The sequence below is a fragment of the Mus musculus genome, chromosome 18 (genome assembly GCF_000001635.26).
Source record: "Mus musculus strain C57BL/6J chromosome 18, GRCm38.p6 C57BL/6J".
Taxonomy (NCBI): Eukaryota; Metazoa; Chordata; class Mammalia; order Rodentia; family Muridae; genus Mus; species Mus musculus.
Genome location: NC_000084.6, coordinates 42,212,360 through 42,235,608, shown reverse-complemented (window position 1 = coordinate 42,235,608; position 23,249 = coordinate 42,212,360). Strand labels below are relative to the sequence as shown.

Sequence of the window (23,249 nt, the reverse complement as noted above, 5' to 3'; positions counted from 1 at the left end):
TTGAGTTTGCTTTTCTTATTGATTGTACCAGTAACAAAATTGAGCATTAATGTTAACTTATTTTCTGTAGGCCTTACGAACAAAGTTTGGAATTAGGGATGACATGGTCCTGCCGTTTGAACCGGTGAGTATGTGAGTGTTTACAGGCTTGACACATCTTTATCAGAGGGGAAAAAAGAGGCATTTCCATGGTTTCCTTGTAACAAAAATAAATAATTGGTAGAGTTTTAAAATAAGAGAAGGAATTTTTATACTTTAATTTGTTAATTTCCTATTGTAAATAACAGTAAAGAAAAATGAACAGTACATATTTCTTTTCCATTTGCCACCTGAAGTTGGGAACAAACAGGTTTTTAGTCTCGTCCTTCCAGTTTCATACTACACTGTCTTAGTATGAGTAATTCCCTGCATTGTAAAGATAGCACCGGAGAACGCCCAACTCATGAATATTTATTTTGTAGCCTTGTAGGCTGCTTAGTGTTCGTTGTCTTCTTGTTAGTACCCGCAGAAGAAAGGTCAGAAGACTTCTAGCAAATGACTTTCATGAACAGTCAAGGAGAGTGAGCTTGGGCACTCTCAATGCCCTGGGTGTGATCCTCAGCACAAGGGGAAAGACTTCAAGAGTTTAATATAAACGTGAAACCACTCATAATAATAGTTTACAGTCTTCAGTGCGTGCCCTTAGTTATTCAGTGAGCTGTGGTCGGGGCTGAGAGCAGGCGCTGCATGTGCTGTTCCTGGGGTGGGGCGTGCACACATCCCTCTGCAGGCTGGTGGTCTGTGAACCACCGCCAAGGTGACTTTGCAGACCATCAGTGGCAAAGGGACCACGTGCACAGGAATTGTGTCTGCTTTTCAGCATGAATACATTCTGGTGTTCTCTGCAGGTGCCAGTCCTGGAAATCCCAGGGATTGGAAATCTTCCTGCTGTGACTGTTTGTGATGAGCTGAAAATTCAGAGCCAGAATGACCGTGAAAAACTTGCAGAAGCAAAGGAGAAATTGTATTTAAGAGGATTTTATGATGGTGTAAGTCATAAGTTTTTATTGTTTTTATTTGTAGCTATATGCTCTGAGTTAACTCTTTGCTCTAGTGTTAAATTTGCCCACTAAGTAAGAAGTCGGAAGATATCAGGCCCATAGCAGGCCTGTAACAGGTTGAATGGAGAAGACTGAGTGGAATAGACTTGGTTCCCTGTAAAAACCAGCAGAATGATCATAGTACAGTGTTTCTCACCTCCCTAAGGCTACGATCTGTTAATAAAGTTTACCGTGTTGTAGTGACCCCAACCATAAAATTACGTTGTTGTTAGCTACTTCATAACTGTAGTTTTGCTACTTTTATGAGTCATAAATATCTAATATATAGGATATCTGATATGCAAAGCCCAAAGGGGCCATGTAAAGCTCACAGGTTGAAAATTGCTAGTATAGCAGAATCGTCTCCATGTGGAAGCTTGAGCATAGAAGTGAGTCTCTCTTCCTAGCTCTGCCCTCATTAGTTACGCTACAGAAAGACAACTGGACAAGACCAGTCGCATTTACAGAAAGACCAGTGTTATATGTTATTAATATCAGTTGTGTCAATCGTATCTAAATAAAGTTATGATTATAATAAATGTGATAACTGGTATTCTAAAAATACTTTTGGTTGGTGAATTAAGTAAACTTAGCTAGGGAAACCTGAAGGGATTTTAATTGTTTTGTATTGTTTTCCCTCTCATCCTTGTAGGTAATGCTAGTGGATGGCTTTAAAGGACAGAAGATCCAACATGTAAAGAAGACTATTCAGAAAAACATGATTGATGCTGTATGTGGTATTCCAGAGGCTGTCTGGGAAGAGCAGCGAACTGATAGGCCTTAGAGTTTTATTAGCACTGAGTTCTGTAGTAGAACCTAGCACTGTATGAAAATTGTAACCAAGTGTTACGGCAGGAAACAGGCCTATCTGCAGCTCATTTACTTTACGAGTCCTGTGATAGGGTTGAGATTGTGCTGTAAGGCTGAGATGTGTCCTGTGTTGTAGTGCATGCCTGTCATCTCAGTGTCTATGAGGTAGGGAGAGCTCAACTTCATGGCTAGCCTGGTCTGTGCAGATCCTGTTTCAACATGTCCCTCCCCCACAACAACAGGGAAAGCAAAGGCACAGCCAAAGAAACCCAAGGCTGGTGTGTGCAGAGCACACCCAGAGGGCTTCGGCAGCGCGTCTGCCAGTGGCCACTTTAGGGTCCTTTTTCGTGTGCTGCTTTGCTTTTTGTTTTCACCTCCTGTTTCTCCTTTGGCAGAACTCTGCTTAGCTACTTAGCTCTTAAAGTTTGACAGTGGTCTCTATATTTGCTAAATTAAGAAAAGAAAGCTGGTGATTCATGTCTGTAACCAGAAGGCGGAGGCTTGAGAAACGTTGAGTGTACCACTAGCCCAGGTGCTGGTTCCATAGCAAAACAGGCTGGGAGAAGGCTTGAGTTCCAGTCCTGGAATCCATACTTGTGTGCTGATGCATGCTTGATACCCAGCCCTGGGGAGGTAGAGACAGGCAGGTTCCTGGGGTTCACTTCACTAGCCTGCTTAATGAACCCCAGGCCAGTGAGAGACTAGGTCTCGAAGGGAAAGAAAAGATGTATGGCACCTGAAGAATGATATCTGGCTTCTACATGCGTGTACACACACACACACACATACAAACACTACCATTTACTTTGTTCTTCCTCATCTGTTTTAATTTATCTTTGGAGGGGACAGCTTTCAGCTATGTTGCTTATTTTAATACTGACGCCCATCTGTGTCTCTGTCTTCAACTCCATTTCTCTCTCTCTTTTCCTTCTTTTCTGCAATGTGGTCTCAATTTGTAGTGTAGGCTGGTGCAAACTTGTGACAGTCCTTCTGTTCCAGTCTCCCAAGTGATGGAATTACAGATGTGAGCTTCTATACCCAACTTTCTCTCATAGATCTCTAATCTAAATGTTTATGATGTGATCTTTCTGGTTGGTTGTTTTGTTTTTTGAGTTAGGCTGTCCTGGAACTTACAGAGCTCCGTCTGTGTCTGCCCCCTGCCTCCCATCCCCTGCCTTGAGTGCTGGGATTACAGGCTTGTACTACCACACCTGGCTTTGTTTTGTTTGTTTGAGATGGTCTCCTAGTGTAGCCCAGGCTGAGATTGAAACCATCATCTTCTCACTTAAGCCTCCAGTAGCTGGGATTATAGCTGTGCTACCACATCGACAGGAGCATAGTTTTTGTTTTGCTGTTTTCCTTAGGTTTAGCCACTGACTTCTATGAAAAAAAAAAATCAAGATTCTAATTTTTTAATACTGCTTCATATCTTACATATGCTTCTTCGTCTTTCACACATAAGAGGTATTTATAATATGTACTAGATTAGTCATTGCTTATATTTCTGAGACATGGCTAATCTGACTGTAGTATGTAGTGAGTATTTTCTAATCCAGTTTTTGTTTTTCCCTAGAATTAATACTTGCCATGCACGTAACATGTCATCCCAAAAGTTACAGCCCTGCATTTTTCTCAGCTTGTCCCTCGTTTCAGTGTGTGACTGGTTGCATCTTAGAATGCACTCCCAGCCACTGCAGCAGGTTCTCTGGATGGGTTGCTGCTGCTCTGCTGGAGCTGAGATCTCTTGACCATTATAGATTTCCCTGCTTCTTAAATCTGTTCTCCTTGCTTTAATTCTATGGCTCCTCTCTGTTTCCCCCACTCATTTTGATGAAGCTGTGTTTCTAGTAGCTATTTGGTGAAAGTAAATCTAGATGGTGTTGTATGCCTTTCCATATTTACATTTGACTTTTGGGTAGAAATTCAAGACTGAGCATTCTGGAATTCAAAAGGGAGACTGGTAGAGATGGTACCAGCAGTTGGTGTGCTGGCTTGCAGGTACTCCCCTAATTTTGCTGTGGTGTCTGTGTTCTGAACTTTGCCCCAGATAATAAGCTTTTGACATACTGCTGACACAGGATGGGGGTAGTTACTGTTTGCACAGTGAGTGTTCTACTTTGCTTTCTGTGGCCGAGATACGCCATGACCAGAAGCAGTCTGGGGAGGAAAGGGTTTATTTCAACTTGCACTTGCAAGTTAAAGTCCTTCCAGAGGGCAGGAGCTGCAGCAGGAACAGGTAGGAGGCCTGGAGGAAGGCTGCTCGCTCGCTCACTCACTCACTCACTCACTCACTCACTCACATGCTCACATGCTCACTCAGCTCAGCCAGCCCTACGGCGGGCCCACTCTCCCACATCAATCGGCAGTTTAGGAAAAATGCCCCACAGCCAGCCTGTAGGCCAGTCTGATCTAGGAAATCCCTCAGTTGAGCTTCCTGTTTCCTGGGTGACTCTAGCTTGTATTAAATTGATGATAAAAAAACCAATCAGCACATTTGGGTGCTGCACATTAGGGTATTAGGGCTTCTAATCACTTTTTAAGATGTTGGTCAGTTCTCTTTCCAGGGTTGTCATTTTTCACTTGCAGAATGGAGTCATTCCACTCATCTCTGAGCCTTTGGAGAATCTCCTGTGCAAGTGGGGTTTCTCCTCAGCTTTTTCTTCTGCTGCTTAAAATTGATCCAGCTTTCTTCTCTCTTCATTTGTTTGATTCTTTAACATGGGCTTCAGCCTAGGGCCTTGTACATTCTTGCAGTCTCTCTACTACTAAGCCACACCCCACCTCAGCCTGCCTCGTCCCTGCTGGAGCAGCTCTCACTTGTTCAGCCTTTCCTTTCCTTTCCTTTCCTTTTTCCTTTCCTTTCCTTTCCTTTCCTTTCCTTTCCTTTCCTTTCCTTTCCTTTCCTTTCCTTTTCTTCTCCCCCTCCCCCCACCTGCTTGTCCTTGTAGTCAGTCCATCTCTTCATCTTCTTTTTTGTCAGTTGCTAGAATTTTTAGAGGGAGTAATGTCTATTTCTAACTTACTGTTTACAAACCAAAAGCATAGCTACTTAGTTTATATTGAAGAATTGAACTTTAAGTGTGGAGCAGTGAGTCATTTTGGTAGTGGTAATATAGGATTTGAATTTTAAAAGTTATCCTAGCTTTGCAATGTATTAGGAGATATTTATATCAAGTAAAAAATAAAATAAAATTAGAGCCCATGTGGTGGTGCATACCTATCTCAGTACTTGGGAGGTAGAGGCAGGAGGAGCAGAAGTTCAGGATCACCCTCCACTACATAGCAGATGTGAAGCTAGCCTGGACTAAATGAAACCCTGCCTCAAAACACCAAAATTAAGTAAGTTGTAGTTAGTTTTCTATTTAGAACTGAATTTGTAATAGCTCTAAAGTTTATAATAAGATTTTTTAAAATGTTTAATCTATATTTTTTCTTTTTAAAAACAGTAGTATCTATTTAGTTTTTCTTTTAATTTTCTTTGTATTTTTATAACAAAGATGGAAAGCTCTCAGAAGCCCAGCCCTCAAAGCATAAGGTTAGAAAGCGCTAGGATGACGAGTAGCTTGTAAAGTGGTCCGGTTGATTCTCTGCTCAGAAGCAGCAGCTGCATGGGAAGGCACGTCGCAGCAGCCTGGGGAAGGAAGGCTGGCTTGGACATGACATCTGCCCTGTCTTTATTTACCTTCCCTTAGGGAGATGCGCTTATCTACATGGAGCCAGAAAAACAAGTGATGTCGAGGTCTGCAGATGAGTGCGTCGTGGCCCTGTGTGACCAGTGGTTAGTCCCTCTTGTAACAAGGAAATTGCGTGAGTCACTCTGGTCATTTCTGACATTAAGAAGAGCTTCTTTTGTTCACTCCCAGGTACTTGGATTATGGAGATGAGAACTGGAAGAAACAGACATTTCAGTGCCTGAAGAACATGGAAACGTAAGATGGGAGAAAGTGAGAGGGGTGCGGAGTGTGGCTGATGAAGGGAAGGATACATTTTGGCCTTTGTTCTTCTTAGATTCTGCGAGGAGAGCAGGAAGAATTTTGAAGCTTCCTTAGACTGGCTACAAGAACATGCTTGCTCAAGAACGTACGGTTTAGGTCAGCAAACTTCTCATACTTGTGTTTGAATGATTTTTGTTAGATAGACAGAAAATGCACTGTTTCCCCCCTTCCCTCCCCCTTTCTCCTGGTGTTTGCTAGGCGAGAGGATGAGAAAGAAGACCAGGATGTGGTTCCCAGTCACCCATCTAATGCTCGATAGAGCCTCTGACCCACATGGCTTTTATATTACCATCTGTTTATATATTTACCTTGTGTGTATGCGTGTGACTATGGTGTATGCATAGGTAAATGCACATCTAGGAGCAGGGTGTGTATGCCTGTGCCTGTGTGGAGGCCAGTAGAGGATGTCTGGCTCTATATAGGGATCACCTTTCACCTTACTTCATTGATACAGTCTTTTGTGGAACCTGGAGCTAGGCTAGCAGACAGAGCCCCAGTGATCCTCCTATCTCTCCCCATAGTTCTAGGGCTCAGGGATTCAGGATTTTACATAGGTGCTGCAATCAAAATTCTGGTTTTTATGTGTGTGCAGCAAGAGTTCTTACTTACTGAGCCCTCTCTAGCCATATGAGGTTTTTATTAAAGGACTCCAGCGGTTCAGTTAGCTTTGGTTTTGTTTACTTATTTTACCTTTACAAACTATAGAATTTAGGGCTTCTTAGGGTTGTGATGTAGCTCAATGGTCGAGTGCTTGCCTACCATGTACAGAGCCTTGGCTCAATTCCTAGTACCACAAACAAACCAAAATAGCAATAGCCCACACCCAGAACAGCCTGGGAAGGTCCTAGATAAGAAGCCTTGGAGATGTGGCTTCTGCCGGGGAGTCTCAGCTTCAGTCAGCATCAATTCTTTTCTTTTTGTCTCGTAGGCACTCGTCTGCCTTGGGATGAACAGTGGTTAATCGAATCTCTCTCGGATTCCACAATTTACATGGCGTTCTACACAGTGGCACACCTGCTGCAGGGGGGTGACCTGAATGGGCAGGCGGAGTCTCCACTGGGCATCAGGTTGGTACATAGTTAGGGAAAAGAAGCTCTTCAGCTGCCCACGTTGCAACATCTTGGCTTACATATTTAGAAATTGGTTCTTTCACGTTTACTTTTCTCAAGAATTTGGCTAGCAAGAGGCATTCACTTTTAATCTCAGTATGTAGCAGGCAGAGATAGGCCATTCTCTGTGAGTTGAAGGACAGCTTGGTCTACGTAGTGCGATTCTGCCTTTAAAGAAAAGAGCTTGGTTAGCAGTCTTTTGTTATAGTTCACTTTTCTACTGTACAACTGAGGAAGATGACTAAGTCGCTCCTCCTGTGCATCATGCCTTCTTGTTCTCAGGGGATCTGATGTTCTTGTTTGATAGTGTAACTAATTGAAATTTTAACACATGATTAGGTGGAAATTCTGATTCTTTCACTATAACAGTGCATTTGTTTACTTAATTTCAATGCAGACCCCAGCAGATGACAAAGGACGTTTGGGATTATGTGTTCTTCAAGGATGCTCCATTTCCTAAGACTCAGATCCCAAAGGAGAAGCTGGATCAGTTGAAGCAGGAGTTTGAGTTTTGGTACCCAGTGGACCTTCGAGCCTCTGGCAAGGATCTGATTCCAAATCATCTTTCATATTACATTTACAACCATGTGGCCATGTGGCCAGAGCAAAGGTAATGCTCAAGTCTGGTGAGGTTCGTTTATTGATAGTCAGTAAGGATGCCTTAAGGCTTCAAGCATCTTAAGGGATGGCTATGGAAGGGTTAGTTGGATTTGTTACGGTGTGCATTAATATGGAATGTGTGCTTCTCCCTGTCACATGTCAACAGCCTAAAGAGTATGCGATGTATATTTCAGGTTATCAAGGGCACTGGTCTGCTCGGTGCAGGAGTGCAGCAGTCTTAAGATAGGTTGTAGAGTGCATAATGCAGTGTGTGCTGATAACAGGGTGCTCGTGACCTTTCACCCACCACTGCACTTAGTCCACTCTCCTTTGCTTCTCCTTCAAAAGAAACAAATGTTCATACATATTCTGAGAACTGGAAGCTCTGTATTTATATTCATGCAAAGGTATATGTGCTCTCTGTTTCTTTTGCATAATTGCATATTTTCAAGATCTTCCTGATCTTGTTTCCATAACTTGGGTTCTTTTCAGTTGCTTCTTGTTGAAAACAGGAGCACAGCACAGGGAGCACATCTGTGGGATGAGTCAAGTCCTGTTTCTGAGCCCTAGAACTTCGAAGCAAAATCCACCCACAATTGCAATGCATGGTCTTGTCTCAACAAACTGCTCACTGTTAGCATATACTTCAGGGTATCATAGAGAATCATAATTCTGTTGTCCCTTTTTTTTTTCTTCCTGTCTTGCACCTCGTGCCTGTGAAGTGACAAGTGGCCCGTGTCTGTCCGAGCAAATGGACACCTGCTGCTCAACTCGGAGAAGGTGAGGCTCTGGGCAAGGCATGTCAGCTGAGGATAAAAAGGAACAGAAATATGGATTAGTTAGAATTAAGGAAAGATATCTGAACTCTTATGGACTAATAAGTGAACTGAATTCTAATCTTTTGAGTAAGCAGAGCAGACAGTCCTGATAGGGTTGTTAGGATACTGAAATTAGGACTGGAGGAGGGAGGTGAAGGAAAGGAGCTGAGGACAGGCAGCATAGAGATCTTAGAGCTGTGACCCAGGAGAGAATGCCTGGGGCTTTCTGTTTGGTACTGTGATTACAGCTCTTGAAGAACAAGAGAATTTGGAGCTTCAGGGGTTTCTGTATGTTATGAAATGGCAATACTGTTCCTGCTAACATGGCTACCTCCTAACACTTTTAGGAATATTGTCCCTTCTGCTGCCTGTGTAGAATTTATCTTAGTAAATCGTTTCTGAATCAAAAGTTGTGCAGACTCCCCTCACCTGTCTGTCTAATGCCTGCTCAATAGAACACTCATGCATACGCACACGCACACACACACACACACACACCCTCCCTCCCGCAAAAGTGACTGCATTTATTTCTGCATTAGTAACATAGGTTCATTGGACGACATGTTAGTGTGACAGCAGGGTTGCTGGTCTTAGTATTACAGTAGGAGTAAAACATGGCTCAGACCGCTCAGCTGACCCGTGTCATTACAGCTCCAAGTATCTCCTCCTCCTCCTCTCTTCTGGACCATAGGCACGTGCATGCTCACATACATTCATACCCGCATACATCATAAATAAAAATGAGAACAAATCTTTGTGGTACAGTGGATACGTAGACTGAACAAACAGCAGATGGTACAGGTTACAGTGTGCAGTGTCAGATATGGACAGTGCCCTAAAAGCCAAAGGTGACTTTAGAAGTTCTTCTCTTTAGTGGGGGCAGTGGCACATGCCTTTCAGCTCAGCGCTTAGGAGGTAGAGGAAGGTGGTGGCTCTTTATGAGCTCTGTTCCCTCCAGGGCAACAGTGAGAGCCTGTTAGAATATGGCATTTTCTTTACCTGCTGTGAATGCTGCTTCTCTAAGTGCTGCTGATGGTCCTGAAAACCTCACTTTAACCCCAGGAGTGGTCTGTTCTGCCCCTAATGCCTTTGGGTCAGCAAGGCTTTTCCCTGTGTAAGCAGCCGGTGTTCCCTGTTATACTCAATTCTGTTCTGTAGAGGTCACAGTAGACCCTGTCCTAGTTGCTCGGTGGCTGGGAACCCAGACAGACCCTTGGCTGTCTCAGCTTCAGCACTTGCCTCTTTTTAGTCGGCTGTGTCCTTCCGTGTTCAGATTCTCTTATCTCTGATTCATCATGACCACTCTGCTTAACTTGATCTGGATTGTTTTATTTATGTAAATTATTATTAATGCTTGATCACTGCTTTTTTTTTTTAAAGATGTCAAAATCTACGGGCAACTTCCTCACTTTGAGCCAAGCTGTTGACAAATTTTCAGCTGACGGTGAGTACATCTTTATCCTTGCTGTTAATCAGAGAGAGCTGCAGAAGATAGGTTCAGGTTGTTGCTTATTTTACCTTTAACAAAAATGTAAATACTTGTGTTTTCTTTGTGGATAAGGAGCACGATATCTAAGTTAAATCACAAGAATTGCTTATATAATCTATTCAAGAAAAAAAATTCCAAGTATTTAGAGTCTTTTAAGAAGTTTATTGCTTGTGCATCTGTGTATGATGTTTGTGTGAGCGTGAGTACACTTGTACTTTGTCGCACATGTGGATGTCAGATGACAGCTTTTTTTTGGTTTCACAACATTGTCTTCAGTGAACAGCTGACAACTGTTTGGAGCGGGTTGTCCCTTCACCTTGCTTTGAGAGTCTCTTGCTTTCTCTGCTCTGTGTGCTTCAGAGTGGCTGGCCAGCAAACTTGTGGGGATTCTCCTGAACTCTCAGAAGCTTCCCCAGCCAGTTGAGGCTGATGAGAACAGTGATCTGTGGGTGTGAGGGCTTTAGAAGGCAGCTAGACATGTGCATCTCGTCCATCCAGTAGAAACATAGTAGTTGCTTTCTTCTCTAAGTCACAGGTTCCTGTCCTGGCTTCCAGGACCAGACATGAATGTCCTCTTTTAGAGCAGGCCTTCCTTAAATCCACATGGAAGGCTGTTCGTCTTACCCATGATAGCTGACCACTATTGCATAAGCAGGCACATCTTGCCTAGCATGTTGGTATTTTAGCACACAGGGAAGATAGCCAAGCAGGAATGTCGGTGACAGTTCTCCACCAGCAGCCTGCATGGTCACCTCGGGCACTACAAAAGCCAGTCAGCAGGGTGTGAGTTTCCATTTCAGTTCCAGCAATCTCTTCATGTCCTACAGTCCAAGCGCGCACATGTGATATCTTTGGCAATAGTGTCTTACTGTCTTGTCCTGGTGTACAACTACCAGCCGTAGCTTTTATGATTTGTGGGGCCTTAGGGGCTTTCCTGGCCAACAACACACAGGAAGGCACCCCAGCCCTGGCACTGGTATTTATATTCAATAAATTTATGGCCCCGGGAGTGCCCTTTCACCCATGTATGGGGTACCTGTTGGATTTTTTTTTTTTCCTTTTAATTAACCTAGCCCTCACTGGGTTGCAAAGTAGTTAGAAGTACCTTTATACTCGGTTGTCTCTCCAATGGTTTTCCAAATCTGCAGAGCACTCAGGTCAGCATTATGTCATTTATGTAACAGAACCTTCTCCAGAGGATAGGCAGCACAAGGCAACATCCTGAGCCACCATCCTGTAACAATTAGGTTACATCGATGACTTTGGGAACCATTCTGAAAGTCTGCTGTCATCTGTCCTCAGCAAGTGTCAGGTGACCCCAGAACTTCACAACTAAGAAGACGCCAGAGTCAAACATGCAAGGTCTAATATAGCATGGCTATTCCATCCATTTAGATCAGTTGCTTCCTCCACAGCTCAGGGTTGGGCACAAAGCACAGGTAGGAGAGGATAACTTAAATTAGCTCCCTCGATTCCTAGTCATTCTCTCTGAGCCACGACATTTCCATGTCCTGGAGCTCTTCCCCGGAGTCTTCCTACATTCCTCCGTACCTGCTAAACCCACTGGGCCTGACTTGATCTGCTCAGGCTGACTCAGGGGCCAAAGGTGAGTGTGGTCCTGCTGTACTTGCTGGTTCCCTTGGTAAGAGTGGCCCCAGGTTGGCACAGTGGCTTGGAGCCTCTCCATTCACCACACCTGGCTGTTGGGGAAGTTCCTGACTGGGCAATCCATTTTCACCCCTAGATTAACTTTCTCCTGAGGGAAGTGTACTTCTGCTAGTCTGGGAGGATAATTACCCACCCCTGAGATGGGCTTGATCGTCTTTACTTGTAGTGCTCTATCGTGGATGTTTTCTGTGAACTGCTTCTCGGACTTTAGAGAAGCTTATTAGCACACAGTTTGCCGTTCTATCAACCTTTTTCTTTGGAACTGCAGCTCAACATAAATCTTGCCACATCTGCCTTTGAGTAACTGAGACAGACCTCTTCCTTCTGCATTACTTTTGTCTTATTTCCTCTAGCTTGTTCTTCTAATGTACAGACACCCTTTACATGCTGGTCTAAGTCATCAAGAGCTGCCAAAGTCTTTCCTACATTTTTTTTAAAGATTTATTTATTGATTATATGTAAGTACACTGTAGCTGTCTTCAGACACTCCAGAAGAGGGAGTCAGATCTCATTAGGGATGGTTGTGAGCCACCATGTGGTTGCTGGGATTTGAACTCCGGACCTTCGGAAGAGCAGTCGGGTGCTCTTACCCACTGAGCCATCTCACCAGCCCGTCTTTCCTACTTTTAAAGATCTTGCCCCACCAAAAAACTAAGGTCCAAAACAGCCTCGAGGTCCCGACGGGATCAGCCATGTGTTTAACTACCTGTGTGTGAACACAGTTTCATCTAGTCCAGAGAACTGGGATTCAAACTCAGTTTCTGCTACTCCTTGTTCCCTCAATAGCGTCTGCCCCTCCTCTGGTTCTCCAATTCCTGATTTACGAGGGCTTTAGATAGAGATAACCAAGTGTTCCTAATGGCTTTCATAAGCCAGTCCACTAGGGACCAGTTTCCCTCATACTTCACAGTTATGTAGCCTTTGCCTTAGGAGGGAGGGGAGGTTACAGTACTCACTTTCTTTGCCTCCCTACAGTTAGACTGATCCCATCTGCGCCCATGTCCCATCGCTTCACAAGACAGACTGAGACTTTCATTGCTTGTTTTAAAAATGTTCCCTAAGTCCAGCAGCTCAGATGCTGATTTTTCCTGACCACACTCATTCCTTGCATTCAGCCATTGTTGATGCCCTATCTGCACACTGGATTACAGAGGCTCCCTTTTTCTACTGAGGGTTGGACTCGAGTGTTCCTCCTCATTCTGCATCTTTCCAAGCGTTCCAGGTTCCTGGATCCAAGGAAGAGCTAATTTGTACTTGCTTTTTCTTCTGGCCCCAAGCCTTAAGAAGAGGCAAGCACCTCCCCCTCCCCCTCTTGTTTACTATCTAATTCGCTCGCCGGATCAGAGGCTAACCAGAAGGACGCTGCCACATCTTCCTTTCCTGTTGCAATTGCTCCTTTATACAGCTTCCTGCTTGGCTGTCATCTCAGCCTCAGATGCACGTCCTAACTACTCTCTACGAGGCCAGGCAACCTCTGTTACTGCTGCCACCAGGCTCGACCCCTAAAGACTACAGTTTCTTCTAAACCTTTAGCTTTTCAGAGCATCTTTATATTCACGCGGTAGACCTCCCTTGTCAGGCATGGTACCCCATACCACATAAATGAAGACTGCCATCCTAGGATTCCTCCCATAGACACTCTTAATCCTGAAGGCTCAGCCTTAGTTGCTTGTCTCACTCCTCATAGCAAAAACCATGCTTGAGTGCCATTGTCATCTCAACATGCCTGGGAAGAAACACACTGTGCTGAGTGTGTACAAACTGATACAAATGAGCACAAATAATATATGTGTGATAGAGAGGGCACAAAAATATTGTAAGAAGCTGAGAGCCTTATTTTTGCTGTTGATCTAGGACAGTCATTTATAACATTTGTTATTTCTTAATTTGCATGTACCCAGTTAAATGCATTTTTTTCCTTTTCTTTTTTGAGACATCATCTCCTATAGCTCGGGACGGCTTCTAACTTTCTATGTAGCGAGGATGACCTTGAACTTCTGTTCTAGCTCTCAGGTGTTGGGATTATAGGTGCTTGTCATCAATAATGCCTGGCTTTCAGCAACCAAATGTATGTGTATGCATATATATGTGTGTGTGTGTGTGTGTGTATATCTATATATACACATATATTTGTTTATATAGTTGACCTATGTTAGGTCAAATATACACACATATACATACACACACATATATTTGTTTTTTTCAAGACATGGTTTCTCTCTGTAGCCCTGACTGTCCTGGAACTCACTCTGTCGACCAGGCTGACTTCTGATTCACAGAGATCTGCCTCTGTTTCCCAAGTGCTGGCCTTAAAGGCCTGTGCCACCACTGCCCGGCAGTAACAGTGTTTCTGTCTTACTGGTTTTGTTTTCTTTCAGGAATGCGCCTGGCTCTGGCTGATGCTGGTGACACTGTTGAAGATGCTAACTTTGTGGAAGCCATGGCAGACGCAGGCATCCTCCGTCTGTACACATGGGTAGAGTGGGTCAAAGAAATGCTCGCCAGCTGCAGCAGCCTCAGAAGTGGACCTGCCGACTCATTCAATGATCGTGTGTTTGCCAGGTAGGTTTGGGCCAGTGCTATGCCATGGCAGTCACTAAGTCTGGTTTTCAGGCTGTCTGTTTTTCTTTTCTTTTTTTTTCTGAAATAAGTTAAGTGATAACAGTAGTTGCTGTTTGTTGAGGGCCTACCCGTGGAGGCGCTTCCACCTGACTGTAGCCTCCCTGTGGCCTCAGCACTGACAGTGTGGCTAGCTCCGCTTTAGAGATGAAGAAACTGAGGGTTAGCAGTTTCATTAAATGCCTCCATGTAGGTAGTATAGGACACTTGTGATGTGAGCTGGTCTCTATCTCCAAATCCTCTTTGCATAACCTTTCCTTCACCCTCTCACCCCTATTATAATAGGATAAAATGGAAACAGGTTGACAGAAAAGAAGAAATACTTTTTTAAAAAATGCAATACATTTATTGGCCTTATGTTGGGAGAGATACTCAGTGCTGGTACTACAAAGATGAGTAAGACTCTGAAAGACGTATCGCCTACTGACTGTAATTCAGCAATAGGTATATGGAGAATTCAAGGGAGACCGGGACATCTGAGTTTCTTGAAAAAAAAAAAAAAGAAAAAGAAAAAGACAATGGTCTTTCAGGGAAAGGAGAAAACACATTGGAAAGGGTATGGTATAGGAAGTACAGTACATGTAGCTCAGAGACAAGAGATGAAAGGAATCAGGGCTAGGTCAGGTCAAATTAAATCTGGGATGATAAGAGATGTGTTTCCTAATAGTTGATATCCCTTACTTCTTACCATGCAACCTCTGTAAATCCTGGCTGCCACGTTAGTTAGGCGGCTTTTATAGTGTGTTTAAGCATCATTAACAATGCTTTCATTGAGGAGGTATTTGGGGTTAGGGTCTCACACTACCCTAGGCTGGCCTTGAACTTAACATTCCAAGTACCTGGATTACAGGCCACTCTGCCCAGCTCCACCAAGAAACTTAGCAATCAAGAACAATGACAAAACGCTGTTAAGTGTGTTGAGTGTTTTATTATAAATAGGAGCCCTGAATAGTGAAAGCTGACATTGTATACAAGATGGTAGACAAAGTTTTAAGTACAAAATCAAAAATTTAAAAGGTGTGTGTGTGTGTGTGTATGTGTGAGTGGGAAGAGAGAGAGAGAGAGAGAGAACACAACCCCAGGCACTGGTCTTTGCCTTTCTACCTTGTTTGAGACGGGCTGCTGTACGCCAGGCTGGCTGGACTGTGATTCCTGGGGTTCTCCTGACGCAGCCTCCCATCTCAACTCAGAGCACTGAGGCACACACAGGGCTTTAGTTGGGTTCTGGGCACTTGAACCCTAACCCTCATGCTGTATAGCCACCACTGGACTCGTGCAGCCACCTCCCTGGCTCTTGTATTGACCTCTTTGTAATGTTTCTGCTGTCGTGCTCATTTGCTGGTTATTAATCTATGTGGCAGATATATGTCATAAATATGTAATACATACATATAAGTATACAATAATAATATGAAGTACATAAAATATATAGTTGCCTTTAAACTGAATAGATTTTCTTTCCCTATTCAATAGTGAAATGAATGCAGGAATTATAAAAACAGATCAAAACTATGAAAAGATGATGTTTAAAGAAGCTTTGAAAACAGGTTTTTTTGAGTTTCAGGTATGCTATTCTTTTGGGGTCAACCATGTAAGCATTTATATGGTGTATTTCCGCCTTTTTCTCCTTGCTATGAAATAATTGCATGTCCAAAGTACAGACTGACAAACTTTTCAATGAGTTTCTAAGTTTTCTGATAAATTGTGATTCAAAAGTAGTTTTCTTTGTCATTGTGTTTGTGGAATCTACTTAGTACAGAAAATTCGGCTCTTATTTTACTCGAGTATTAAGGGGAGGTCTTCCTTTCTCCAGTTAGGCATGTGCCAACCCTGTCTTGCTGAACAAAAGCATTTTAAATTGATAAATATGAAGGCAAAGGTGTAATTAATTGCCATCCACATCAAAGCAAATGATGTCTGAGTTTTTCCACTAGGTGTCACTGTTTTTCCAAGTTTGGCATTTCAAGGGCCACATGTAGCTTTACTCAGCCAGTTTTGTAAAATGTCACACTGGGATTTATGTAACTTGGTTTTTAGATGTGGTTAAATAAGGCCAAATGCTGAGCATAGAAATCTTGTATTCATACCCTTTATGTTGCTCTGGGCACTGCTCAAAGCCTGACCTTAGAGAACAGACAGTTCAGAGGTCTAGCTTTATGTCTCACAGACAGACATACCTTAAAATGCCTTTAAAGGAAGAAAGATAGGTAGGTAAGTAGGTAGGTAGTTAGGTAGACAGGTAGGCAGAAAGGAAGGAAATGGCTGAACTTGGTGGGCTTGTGCCTGTAATCCCAGTACTTGGAAGACTAAGGCAGGAGGATTGCTATGAATTTGAGGTTAGCCTGGATTAAAAAGCATGCTCATGAAAATGGAGGCATGGCAAGCCTGGAATTCATAGCAAAACCCTGTCTTAGAAACTCCAAACCAGGTGGACACACAAGCAAAATTCTGATACTGGTTTTTTTTTTCCCCTTGTTATGGAGAAAAATTGAAACAGTTTTCTGGTTTATTACAAGTCCAGAGCCTTGCATGCTGTAGGCAGGCATTCTTGCTACTTTAGCTACATTTACAGACTTCCTTCTTGACAATCGTAATATAAATGCATGGTATTCTCTCAATAAAAGATTATTTTTCTATTGTAGACTATAAAAAATAAAGTGAAACATTTATCATAACTTTTACAAAACTAATCCTTAATGCATTAAAACCAAGAAACTGAATTTTTCATCTTCATTTTAAAGATGAGGAAAATGACGAACCATTTGAAATTTGTGTAGGCTGCGAAAGACAAATACCGTGAACTGGCCACGGAGGGCATGCACAGAGAGCTTGTGTTCCGCTTTATTGAAGTTCAGACAATCCTTCTGACTCCATTCTGTCCACATTTGTGTGAGCACATCTGGACACTGCTTGGAAAGGTACACCATTGGGTTCAAAATGTCCTGGGGAGTATGGTTTGGCTTCAGTAAGTGTTATGGTAACATTATTGCTAAGCTCAGCAACAGTAACGGATTCATCATCATAATTCTAACAGGTTCAAAAGTCAGTGCAAGATTGTATACATTTGTAGATGTACAATGTTTAAAATGTGATCATATGTATTCTTGCTATGTGTTATTTGATTCCCATCTGTATTTGAATATGTTCAGATGTACCTTTGAATATATGTGTAATACTGTTCTTCCAGTGGTTAAAAAGGTGGAAATGTTTTAGAGAGCTGTAAATAACAGAACCAAGTGCTCATAACCAAAATATAAGGGTATGCTTACATATATGTTCTTTTTAATATAAAAATCCTGGCATATATAGGGCTGCATGTCAAGGATGATATGTTAGCAGTCACAGTGGGAAGAGTAGTTCACTTACCTCTCCTAGGCTTGCAGAGCAGGAAACTGGCCTGTTCATGTCCCTTTTTAGTGAGGAGCACATGCAGAAATGTGCTAGTGATCTGTGTGCTGAATGGCCATACTTTTAATACTGGATGTATTAATAGGATAAAAACTGAGAGCATGCATAATTTATATAATAATGATTAAATTTAGGCAAATTAGCATTACATAATTTTCTTTGAAAGTGAGCATATGTGTGTGGGTATTAATATGCTTGTACAACTGGATGCTAATTAAGAATGTAGAGTCAGACTTCGCAGCTTGAATTCTAGGGAACATTGGATCAGGGACTGTAGAAGTGTGCTGTGTGTAGTCAGGTTTGAACTTGGGGCACACGATTACAGATGGTAGCTGTGGTGTGAAACTGTAAGCAAGGCCTGGAAAGCAAGTGTTGTTTAATCTCAACTTTTTTTTTTTTTTGAAGCCTGATTCAATCATGCATGCCTCATGGCCTGTGGCAGGTCCCGTGGATGAGTCCTTGATCCGTTCCTCACAGTATCTCATGGAAGTAGCACATGACCTTAGATTACGGCTCAAGAATTACATGATGCCAGCTAAAGGGAAGGTGATGTCATCCTTTAAGCAGTTTTTTATAGAGATCATTCCTTATCATGGGCAGTCAGATACAAACTCATGAACACTAAGTGATTAAAATGGGCAGTGCTGTGTGCACCATGGATACAGCTCTGAAGCATCTATGTTCTAACTTAAAGGTCTGGAGCATGTATGGTGTGGAGCACGTATGTTCTAACAGTTAAAAGTCTGAAGTGCGTATGTTCTAACTGTTAAAGGCCTGAAACATGTATGTTCTAACAGTTAAAGGTCTGAAGCATGTATATTCTGTTAAAGATCTGAAACATGTATGTTCTAATAGTTAAAGGTCTGGAGCGTGTATGCTCTGTTAAAGGTCTGAAAAATGTATGTTCTAACAGTTGAAGGTCTGAAGTGTGTGCGTTCTAAGTGCCAAGGGTCTGTGCACATATTTCCTAACTGCTAAGGGTGATGATCTAGGTGTTGAGTGTTCTCATTGGTTTACACATGAACACATGGTTTTCTTTTCTCCTGTGCAGAAGACTGACAAGCAGCCAGCTCAGAGGCCCTCACACTGCACCATCTATGTGGCAAAGAACTACCCCGTCTGGCAGCACATTACCCTGACAACCCTGCGGAGCCACTTTGAGGTGATGCAAATTTTCTCAGTATTGTCTGCTTAAGATATTTTTGGTTTTAGGATATTAAAGGTGTAAGGGAGGGAACAGACAGGTGGCCTTTTTCAATTCTCTCCAGGCAGAGAGTGTCCTTTGTTATCCTTGGTAGCTCATACATGGATGCCAAGAGAAAAATTACCATCTTTCAACATTTCTGAAGCTTTCTTACAAAAAAATATATTGAACCTAGTTGTTTGTAATTAAAAGACATGTGGTCTTTTTTTTCTTTTCTTTTCTTTTTCTTTCTTTCTTTCTTTTTTCTGCATGCATAGTTAAAATGATGAAGCACGGGACAGAATTTACCTTTTGAATTCCTTGTGACTTTAGCAGTGATTGGATTTATAAAGACTCAGCTTTTGGAGCACTGGGGCATTTGGAGTAAATTAAAGCTCTGCTCTTTACTACTTAAGAGACTGCTGCTTACCTTGTGGTTGCCCGTGGAATGGTCTCAAAGATGTCAACTCAGTATATATGGAATGAAACAGATCTGTATGTAGGAAGCTCAGTGTCTAATTTAGGTCAAATGTTTTGTTCTTGATTTGTGTGTGTGTGTGTGTGTGTGTGTGTGTGTGTGCGAGCGCGTGCGTGAGCGTGCGCGCGCTTGAGTGTCCCAGGGTCTTACTATGTAGTCCTGAGTGGCCAGGAGCTTGCTTGTAGACCATACAGGCCTTGAGTTTGCAGAGGCTCTCCTGCCCCTGACTCCTAAATGCTGGAATTAAAGGTGTGCCACTACTCTTGGCCCTAACTTTTCATTTTTCTTTTGATTTTTTGAGGTAGGATTTCTCTGTATAGCCCTGGCTGTCCTGGAAGTCATTCCATAGACCAGGCTGGCCTTGAACTCAGAGGTCCTCTTGCTTTTGCCTTTTATGTGCTGGGACTAAAGGCGTGCACCATCACCGCCCACTCTTAAGTTTTCTTTTTTTAAAAAAAGTAATTATTTTATGTATATTATTATAGTAGTATATGTATACTATTTTAAGTATATACTGTCTGTTTGTATGTATGTCTGTGTATGGACCATATACATGCCTGCACATCAGTGATATATGATAAGGTTTTGGATTTTTTTGTTTGTTTTGTTTTGTTTTGACAGAAATGATACTATTTTTATCATCAGTAACTAGAGAATCTTTCTTTTTCCTTCACATTTGTAAAAGAAAGTATTTTTATTTACTTATATATTTTAGGGCTTTGTCTGCATGTATGTCATTTGATGCCAGAAAATGGCATCAGATCCCATTATAGATAGTTGTGAGCCTCCATGTAGTCGCTGAGAACTGAACTCAGAACCTCTGGAAGAACAGTCAATGCTCTTAACCACTGAGCCATCTCTCCAGCCCCAAGTGTTCAAAAAGCAGTCATATTTCAGGTCTAGCGAGATGGCCCCTGCCAAGGACCTGAATTTGGTTTTCAGCACCTACGTCAGGCACCTCACGACTGCCTGTAACTCTGCCTCCAGGGAGCTTTGATGCCTCTCACCCCATGAACACCTGCTCTCATGTGCACATACAAACACAAAATGGGGAAAAATCTCCCCCAAAGTTGTCATGCATGTTTTGTATAAGAAATGTGTTGCTTTCCATTTTAATATGACCAATGAAATAATAAGATCTTTGAAGTTGAAGACAAGATCTTTATATGACCACTTCCGTCTTTTACTAGGTAAGTTTGCCTCCAGGAGGGGTTGCTTTTATTAAAGAAGATAAATATTCAGTGCAGCACACCGTGTGTCTCATTTGGACTGACAAGCATGCTTCTTCCATTCCGAGCGAGGGGAGGGTCTTTCTGCCCTAGCCACTGAACTTGTACCTTATGAGGCTGGGCTGGGCACCCTTCTCTAACAGCTGGCGAAGGCCTCCTTCTGTGTCTGGCACAGTTCTGGCAGCCATACTTGTGGTCTTGCATCATTTTCTAAATACCTCTCTTTACACACCTCTCCTGCTCCCATTTTTAGGCCAACAATGGAAAGTTGCCTGATAACAAAGTCATTGCTAGTGAACTAGGCAGTTTGCCAGAGTTGAAGAAATATATGAAGAAAGTGATGCCATTCGTTGCTATGATTAAGGTAAGCGAGTATGGACGTCGGACAGCCGTGCCTGCTTGAGAACTGTTTAGCTAGGACAGGAGAGGGAAAGGGAAGAAAGCCTCGGACACAGTCTCCCCCAGTGACATGCTAAATAGCTCTTTTAAGTCAGTGATTGAGACATGAACAGTCAGATTTTGAATTTACCTGTAGACTTGCTGACTATGTGAAAATATATATTCCAGGAGAAAATCAGGCTTCCTTAGAGTTGGTGCGTTGAATTCGTCCCATGTTCTGCCTTCCTTCCTTCCAATTGTGGGGAAGAAATACATTCTTTTGCCTATGTTAGGGCATTACCAGTAGATCCCTTGCCTGGAACCACATTTCTACGTTTCTGTGGCTGAAGCTGAGCTGCGTGAGTTACAGTGATCGCACGGGGTTTTGAGCGGCTAAAGTTCTTTGTTATGAAAGAGTTGAGTTCTTTAGGATCTCAGCATCAGATTTGTCTTTTATTTTTAATTAATTAACTAATTAATTTTTTGAGACAGGGTCTCTCTATGTAGTCCTAGCTAGCCTTGAGCTCTTCTTTGTAGATCTGGCTGGACTCATGCTCACAGAGATTGACTTGCCTCTGCCTCTGCCTCTGCCTCTGCCTCTATTTATTTATTTATTTATTTATTTATTTTTACCTGCCCAAGACAGAGTCTCTCTGTGTAGCCCTGGCTGTCCTAGAACTCACTTTGTAGACCAGGCTGGCCTCGAACTCAGAGCTCCTCAGGCCTTTTCCTCTCCTATTCTGGGACTAAAGGCATGTGTCACCATGTCTAGCAGTAATATATTTTAAAATAATATTCTTAATTTGCCAACCAAAAAATGAATGGTTTTGCAAATGTTGAAAATGATTGATGAATCTGGGAATAAAAGAAAACAGCTTTCTTGGGCTGGAAATTGGCTCACATGGTAGAGAGCTTACCCAGCATATCCAGGGCTCTGGGTTTGATTCCTAGCACCACAGTAAATCGGACTTGGTGCATTCCTATAACTCTAGGGCTTGGGAGGTTGACGCAGGGGGATAAGAATTTCAAGGACTCCTTAGTGACATACTAAGTTGAAAACAACCTGGACCACACGAGAGCTGGTCTCTAAAGAGATTGGCTTTCTAGTACTTTTATGGAAAAGGAAATAGAACCTAGGTGATGCCTTACTGCATTTTTCTGCTGTTATAACAGAATACCACAGACTGGATACTCCCCCCCCCCCCCCCACTCCCCCGGCCTTTATGATGTTGGCAATTAAATGTAGTGCTTTGTTCATGTTAGGCAAATGTCCTATCACCAAGTGACATCCCTAGCCAAAGACTGATAATTGCTTAAACACTGAGAGTTTGTTTGGCTTGTGGTTCTGTAGGTAGGGAAGTTAAGAGCAGCACTGGCCCCTGCCCGATGGCCTTGTGCTGAGTCCGTGGGAGGAAGGCAGGTGAGGCATACCTGTAGCACGCATGCATCAGTACCTGCCACTCTGTATAAAGGCACTGAGCTACTGCCGATGGTGGCAGAAAGCAGTGGGTAGGAGGAATAGTGTGGGGCCACTGTCCTGTGACTTGGACACATTGCATCACACAGCTGTAGTGTAGGGAAGGTGGGCCGCTAAGGTTATGTTTTGAGTAGCAAATATTTAATGTTGAAGGAAATTAAGAATAGGAAATTGTCTTTTGAATATTACAAGATTATCTGGATACCTATATAGAATGGCAGTGTCAGTTTCTCTTTAAGCTTTCAGGAATATCTTCTGTAATTTTAATGTTTATTACCTTGGAAAATTATAAAATTATTAGCTCAAGGGATTTTTTTTAAATGCTTTTTTTGACTCTTTTGATTTGATTCTTTTTGGTTTGTCATCTGAATAAACAGTTATTAAACCACATTTATTTTCAAATCTGAAAACTCTACGCTTTCTAGTCTTTTCAATATTACCTTAAATCTCATCTTGTTTTAAATGGCAATTATTCTGAGCAAGTAATTTTATTAACAAGCAAACATAGATAAGGGAAACCCATGAGTCAAAGCCCTTTCCTTTACCTGCTGAGATGTAAAGATGTTATCAGTAGAGAGACTGATTACTTAGGAAAAATAGATTCTTTTTAACATGTCTTTAATGTGATTTTGTTTTTGAAACCATTCGGCTATTAGGAAAACATGGAGAAGAAAGGGCCGAGAGTCTTGGATTTAGAGCTGGAGTTTGATGAGCAGGCAGTGCTTATGGAGAATATAGTCTACCTAACCAATTCTCTCGAGGTAAGAGGCCAGGGATGGTAGGTAATTACTGTGGTTTTCTATTACTTTTACAGCTTACTAGGATACTTTTCATAATATATTTGACCCAATATATTATTAATAAATGTTTTTGAGATGAAAATAGATGAATGGATATAAAAGTTGCAGA

The 23,249-nt window shown here is 42.4% G+C and overlaps 1 protein-coding gene across 2 annotated transcripts in view; it reads left to right on the top strand.

Annotated features, from left to right (window-relative positions):
* Positions 1-23,249, top strand: part of Lars (leucyl-tRNA synthetase) — a 59,940-nt gene that overhangs the window by 26,629 nt on the left and 10,062 nt on the right. The window contains exons 13-29 of one of the 2 annotated variants that reach the window (NM_134137.3): positions 71-124; positions 888-1,028; positions 1,732-1,809; positions 5,582-5,667; positions 5,753-5,818; positions 5,898-5,980; positions 6,813-6,951; positions 7,391-7,603; positions 8,316-8,373; positions 9,792-9,855; positions 13,947-14,130; positions 15,661-15,751; positions 16,965-17,105; positions 18,001-18,141; positions 18,647-18,757; positions 20,739-20,849; positions 22,997-23,101. In NM_134137.3, coding sequence (NP_598898.2) covers positions 71-124; positions 888-1,028; positions 1,732-1,809; positions 5,582-5,667; positions 5,753-5,818; positions 5,898-5,980; positions 6,813-6,951; positions 7,391-7,603; positions 8,316-8,373; positions 9,792-9,855; positions 13,947-14,130; positions 15,661-15,751; positions 16,965-17,105; positions 18,001-18,141; positions 18,647-18,757; positions 20,739-20,849; positions 22,997-23,101 — 1,866 coding nt within the window. The remainder of the gene's footprint in view (positions 1-70; positions 125-887; positions 1,029-1,731; positions 1,810-5,581; positions 5,668-5,752; positions 5,819-5,897; positions 5,981-6,812; positions 6,952-7,390; positions 7,604-8,315; positions 8,374-9,791; positions 9,856-13,946; positions 14,131-15,660; positions 15,752-16,964; positions 17,106-18,000; positions 18,142-18,646; positions 18,758-20,738; positions 20,850-22,996; positions 23,102-23,249) is intronic. The other variant, XR_001782319.2, reaches the window with a different exon arrangement.